Source organism: Leptonychotes weddellii, unplaced genomic scaffold (assembly GCF_054177405.1).
Source record: "Leptonychotes weddellii isolate Sample4059 unplaced genomic scaffold, ASM5417740v2 HiC_scaffold_13089, whole genome shotgun sequence".
In the NCBI taxonomy this organism is placed as follows: Eukaryota; Metazoa; Chordata; class Mammalia; order Carnivora; family Phocidae; genus Leptonychotes; species Leptonychotes weddellii.
This window is the reverse complement of record NW_027710278.1, coordinates 1-5,877: the sequence shown is the minus strand read 5'-3', so window position 1 is coordinate 5,877 and position 5,877 is coordinate 1. Positions and strand designations below refer to the sequence as shown.

The window sequence follows — 5,877 nt, the reverse complement described above, 5'->3', positions numbered from 1 at the left end:
CTTAACGACTGAGCCACCCAGGCTCCCCTCTCAATCACTTTAAACATAACTTTTTAAAAGCTTCTGTCCAGGGGCGCCTGGGTGGCTCAGTCGTTAAGTGTCTGCCTTCGGCTCAGGTCATGATCCTAGGGTCCTGGGATCGAGCCCTACATCGGGCTCCCTGCTCGGCAGGAAGCCTGCTTCTCCCTCTCCCACTCCCCCTGCTTGTGTTCCCTCTCTCGCTGTGTCTCTCTCTGTCAAATAAATAAATAAAATCTTTAAAAAAAATAAATAATAAATAAATAAATAAAAGCTTCTGTCCAGTAGTTCAGTTATCTAAAGTTCTTGTAGATTAAATACTGACATTTTCGTCTTGTTGATTCCTTTGCTTGGAACCCTGTTTCCTCTTGTGATTTATGTGTTTTTTTGTTTGTTTTTGGTAACCTCATCTGCAGTAGGGTTTTATTTATCTGTGCTTTTCTATCCTGGGAAAGCTGGAGAGAAGCCTTGTCTCCTCCTAGCAGTTTTATATTTGCCTCTGCCAAGTGCCTAAGGAGTATCACTGACCTTGAACTAACTTAGGTAATTTCTGGGCTAGGAGGTGCCTGGACTTCACAGGTAGTATAAATGGGTATTCTAAACCCATACAAAAATGGATAATTTTTAAATCCCTGTACCACCTAAAACAGACAAATTTCCTTGTTATATCCTGGTGCCAGTGGACAGATTTTTTTCTTACCTACCAAAAATGTGGCCCTTGAAGTTCCTGGCCCTCTGCTGGGTACAGGAGATAGAGGTAGGAGAAGGGTCTCAATCCAACTCTACGTCTCCTGGGCCTATATCCTTATTACCAGTTCCCACTCGGGCAGTGAAATCCAAGCTGATAGGTTTCCCAAAGCCTACAGAATTCTCCAGAGCAGCCGCAGCAGCCCTTCATAGGGATGCTAAGGGAAAATAATACTTCCTGCCCTCAAGGAGCTCAAATTCTGTTTGGGTAAAAAGACAAACTATAACCTTTAAGTGTGATAAGTAGTCTGGTAGAAGCCCCTGGAAGATTAAGTCCCCATATGTAATTATTAACATTTCCTGGGAGTAAATGTATAAATTTAGAAGTGTAATCGGCAATCTCTTTTAATACAACACAGGAGTTATTACAGGTTATAAAGAGAACGCAGTGTAGTACAGGGAATAGCGAGCGTAGCTGCTGACCCAAAGAGTAGTTTATTAATAGAAGACTGTAGTTGTCCCATTCAGAAAGCTACTAAAAATTCAAGCAGGGAACTTCCTTAGGCTATTTCTTTCCTGAAGAAATGTGTCTTTTCTTTGTTTCTTGCTGAATCATTCGAAAATCTTAGAGAACGAAACAAGCTTAATTTTACAACAAAAATAAACATTTCAGCCATTTAGAATTCTTAACATGATATTGCTCAGAAAATGTTCTTTTTAATTTTTAGCAAAGGCTAAAATATGTTCTCTAAAGAAAAGACAATGTCAGGGAGGAGGGAGGAGAAGAGTCCCTTGGGGCTTTGTCTTCCTTGATTGCCCTTACCTAGGTGCCTTGATACCCAGCGTTCGTGAGCTAAATCTGGATGTCAAAATTATTACAGCGCACACTGATGCTCTTTAAATTCATCATTGTAGGGAGTCCAGACTCTACCTCGCCTTCCACCAGTCCTACTTTCTGGAACTACAATCGTTCTATGGGAGATTATGCACAAACTTTAAAGAAGTTTCAGTATCAACTTGCCTGTAGGTCTCAGGCCCCCTGTGCTAACAAAGATGAAGCTGATCTCAGTTCTAAACAAGCTGCAGAGGAGGTAAGTGGAAAATAAAAATGCCTTAATATTTTTGATTGCAGATTGTTAGAAAGTCCAATACTTCTGGAACATTTTTTTTTCTGTAATCTTCACTTTTTTTTTTTTTAAGATTTTATTTATTTGAGAAAGAGAGAAAGCACAAGCAGGGGGGAAGGGCAGAGGGAGAGAGAGAGAGGCAGACTCTCCACTGAGCAGGGAGCCCAACGTGGGGCTCAATTGCAGGACCCTGGGATCATGACCTGAGCCAAAGGCAGATGGTTAACCCACTGAGACACCCAGGCACCCCTGTAATCTTCACTTTTACTGGCTAGAAACATAAATCTGGCACACATTAAATAGTGGAGAAGCTCCTATGTAACTTAGTGTACCTAAAGCTGAATTATATTGTATGTTTTATTCTTTATAACACATAGTTGATATTACCATCCTGCCTAAAACATTTTTCTGCATTCATTTATAAAAAGGTATCTCAAGTATCTATTTGTACTTAATATATAAGACTCTTGCTTTTAAAATACACTGGATTTGGGGTGCCTGGGTGGCTCAGTCAGTTGAGTCTCCAACCGATGATTTTGGCTCAGGTCATGATCTCAGGGTCCTGTGATCGAGCCCCGCATCGGGCTCCGCACTCAGTGGGGAGTCTGCTTCTCTCTCTCTATCCCCTCTCCCTTTGCCCCTCCCCCTGCTGTCTCTTTCAAATAAATAAATCTTTAAAAAAATATAAAATACACTTGGATTAGAACATTCAACTGTAACTTCATCAGTTTAATACCAAATATAAGATTTTTATTTTGTTCAAAAAAAAAAAAAGATTTTTATTTTTTTCATAAAAGCAGAATGTTTTTTAAACATACCAATGTAAGGAATTCTAAAGATGTATCTGTGCATGAATAGCAACCAAGTGGGAAGTAGGAAAATTATCATATATTAATTAGATCAATGTCATTGTTTGTGATGTTTTTCAGATATCTTTTTCCACATATTTTTGAGAGTGGAGGAAAATGACTAATTTCTGGCAGGATTTTTCCTCACTGTTCATTTTAAACATTTTTTAATAGGTTTGGGCAAGAGTGACTATGAATAGACAACTTCTTGATCATATGGATTCATGGACAGCTAAGTTCAGAAATGTAAGTTCTGACATTACTCTTTGGACAATACTAGTGCCTCTTAATATGCAAAATATGTTATTAGAATATAATTTAGAGGTATTAATTACTCATTAGAATAGCAGAATTAATATTTAAAAGTACACTATGGATGGCACATATGTAAGGATAAATACGACATTTACCTTATGGTGTCTGTTTTCATCAGATTTTTTTTCTCTCCGTATTTAGTAAATCAGTTTATTTTGAGTGGATTAAGGGATAATATATTTAGTTATTAAGATCTTCTTCCCTTTCCCAGCAGCTCAATTTTATTTTATTTTTTTTCCATTTTTTAAAAAAGATTTTATTTATTTGAGAGAGAGCCACGAGCAAGGGGGAGAGAGAGAAGCAGGCTCCCCGCTGAGCAGGAAGCCTGATGTGGGGCTCCATCCCAGGACCCTGGGATCATGACTTGAGCCAAAGGCAGACGCTTAACCATCTGAGCCATTCAGGCACCCCTATTTTATTTTATTTAAGGTTTTTTTTTTTTTTTCATTTTTTTCCCCCCAAAGAGCTTTTCTGTCAGAATCTATTCTATGTCCAGAAGTTCGAGGGAAATGAATGAGGTCCTCACCTTCAGAGAACTTTTAAGTTAGAGAGAGAAGATAATATATACTAGAAGCTACTTCAGAATATTTCAGTTTCTTCGATTGTTTTGGAGAAGAACCCTCTCATCCTTGACCTGGAGGTTGGGAAGACCGACTCATCCAGAGCGAGTGAGTTCCCTTGTTTCAACCCTGCCTCTTTCCCGCTCTGGGAAGTACTCGAAGGTCGCAAGTTCTGAGGGGCACACGGGCCCTCCTCCACTCCGGGCTCTGTGTAGATTCTGTGGAGGCTGCCACTACTTCACTCCCATCCTTCAGCTCTCATGCATCCACTCTACGTCTTCTAGAAAGCTATTGAAGTCACTTGTGCTCCTCTTTTTATTTTTTTACTATAATTTTAATAGGGTATTGAGAGGGAGTGATGAAAATAGCAGCCTGTTTTCTTGAACCAGAAGCCTGGATGGCTTTTTAAACATAAAAATTCCTGGGGCGCCTGGGTGGCTCAGTTGGTTAAGCGACTGCCTTCGGCTCAGGTCATGATCCTGGAGTCCCAGGATCGAGTCCCGCATCGGGCTCCCTGCTCGGCGGGGAGTCTGCTTCTCCCTCTGACCCTCCCCCCTCTCATGTGCTCTCTCTCTCCTCTCATCCTCTCTCTCAAATAAATAAATTTAAAAAATCTTTTAAAAAATAAATAAATAAATAAAAATAAACATAAAAATTCCCTCATGGGGATAAAAGGTACAGCGTAGGGAATATAGTCCTGAACCCCTTAGGCAATTTTGTTGCAGCCCAAGAGTGGCTGGCAAGTGGAATGCATTGAGTACATGTTAGAAAAATGAATAAGTGAAATGATGCCCTAGAACTATACTCTGTTATTTCTACTTATATAAGGGCTTGAAATTTCAAGTTTTTTTGGATTTTTTTTTTTTAAAGCAGTATGCATATACCATATATTTTGTAATAACTACTAGCAGAGTCTGGTTAGCACTCAGTAATCAACCACATTAATATTTGCAACAAAGCATATGAATAGTCACACTGTATCCTCATGGGAATTCAGTTCAGATCTTGCCAGTGTATTTGGTTTGCTTGCTAAATGGATTACCAAAAAACTTTGTGTTTTTATAAAAGGTTTCTTAATTCACAAATTTGTATAAGGAATTGCAGACTTGTTTTTCATCTGAAACTTTTTCGTCGTTCCATTTTATGGTTAAACAGAAGTAGTGGTTGAAGTTGCCATGAACATACACACAAACACGTAACACACAGACAATTCAAATGGGGTATTTCCTTGGACAGTCTTTTCACATCTCAGGATTAGTTTGATATTAGCCATCCGAAGTGGCATTTGAGGTTTCTAGTCCTAAAGTAATAGTGTAATATTCATAAGCCAGGAGGTCTGATATGTATAATAGATGTGTTTCCACACAGCTCGGGAATTGGGTAAGCCTTCTGAGTTAATCAATTATGTTCGTTTGAAAAACTGTCTTATTAATTACAAAATATAAACATGACATGAAAAAATGTGTGATAATTACTGTAGAAATGTAAATCGGAAATTATCCTTTTAGTTAAATATAATAATCATAAAAACTTGAGAAAAACTTAGCATGGGGTGTCTTGTGGTGCAGTCTCTTGAGCGTCTGACTCTTGGTTTCAGCTCAGGTCGTGATCTCAGGGTCATGAGATCAAGCCGCACATGGGGCTCCATGCTCAGCACAGAGTCTGCTTGGGATTCTCTCTCTCTCTCCCACTGCCCCCCGCTTGTGCTGTCCCTCTGTCAAATGAATAAATAAATCTAGAAAGAAAGAAAGAAAAGAAAGGAAGAGAGAGAGAGAGAAAGAGAAGAAAGAAGGGAAGGAAGGAAAAAAGAAAGGACAGAAAGAAATAAACTTAACATAAAACTGAAATTTTTATATTTTCTTCAGCAATAAGCAGGCCTATGTGCTTTAAGACTATGACTTAGTTGACTTACACTCTACTAGCTTGCTTACTTAACTTTCCAGACTTCAGCAGCTGCTACTTCATTCTCTTTCACTATACTATATATATATATACACACTATACAAGTAGAAGACAGTAAATATTCTTAGCATTTCATGAAAATAATTATTTGAGGGGCGCCTGGGTGGCTCAGTCATTAAGCGTCTGCCTTCAGCTCAGGTCATGATCCCAGCGTCCTGGGATCGAGCCCCGCATTGGGCTCCCTGCTCGGCGGGGAGCCTGCTTCTCCCTCTGCCACTCCCCCTGCTTGTGTTCCCTCTCTCACTGTGACTCTCTCTGTCAAATAAATAAATAAAATCTTTTTTTTTTTTTTAAAGATTTTATTTATTTATTTGAGACAGAGAGAATGAGAGACAGAGAGCATGAGAGGGAGGAGGGTCA

The 5,877-nt window shown here is 39.2% G+C and overlaps 1 protein-coding gene across 1 annotated transcript; it reads left to right on the top strand.

Moving 5' to 3' along the window:
- Window positions 1-274: 274 nt before the first annotated feature.
- Window positions 275-3,906, top strand: LOC145718270 (transmembrane protein 209-like). The gene is made up of 3 exons (XM_081809738.1): window positions 275-1,796; window positions 2,855-2,926; window positions 3,460-3,906. The coding sequence occupies exons 1-3, from the start codon at window positions 1,569-1,571 to the stop codon at window positions 3,541-3,543; spliced, it is 384 nt and encodes a 127-aa protein (XP_081665864.1). The 5' UTR covers window positions 275-1,568; the 3' UTR covers window positions 3,544-3,906.
- Window positions 3,907-5,877: the final 1,971 nt, after the last annotated feature.

Bases quoted from the DNA above. Each gene is read 5' to 3' on its own strand.
- LOC145718270 (XM_081809738.1), top strand. From the start codon at position 1,569: ATGTCAAAATTATTACAGCGCACACTGATGCTCTTTAAATTCATCATT. The intron at 1,797-2,854 runs GTAAGTGGAAAA...ATTTTTTAATAG, and splicing joins CTAAACAAGCTGCAGAGGAG to GTTTGGGCAAGAGTGACTAT. The intron at 2,927-3,459 runs GTAAGTTCTGAC...TTCCCCCCAAAG, and splicing joins GGACAGCTAAGTTCAGAAAT to AGCTTTTCTGTCAGAATCTA.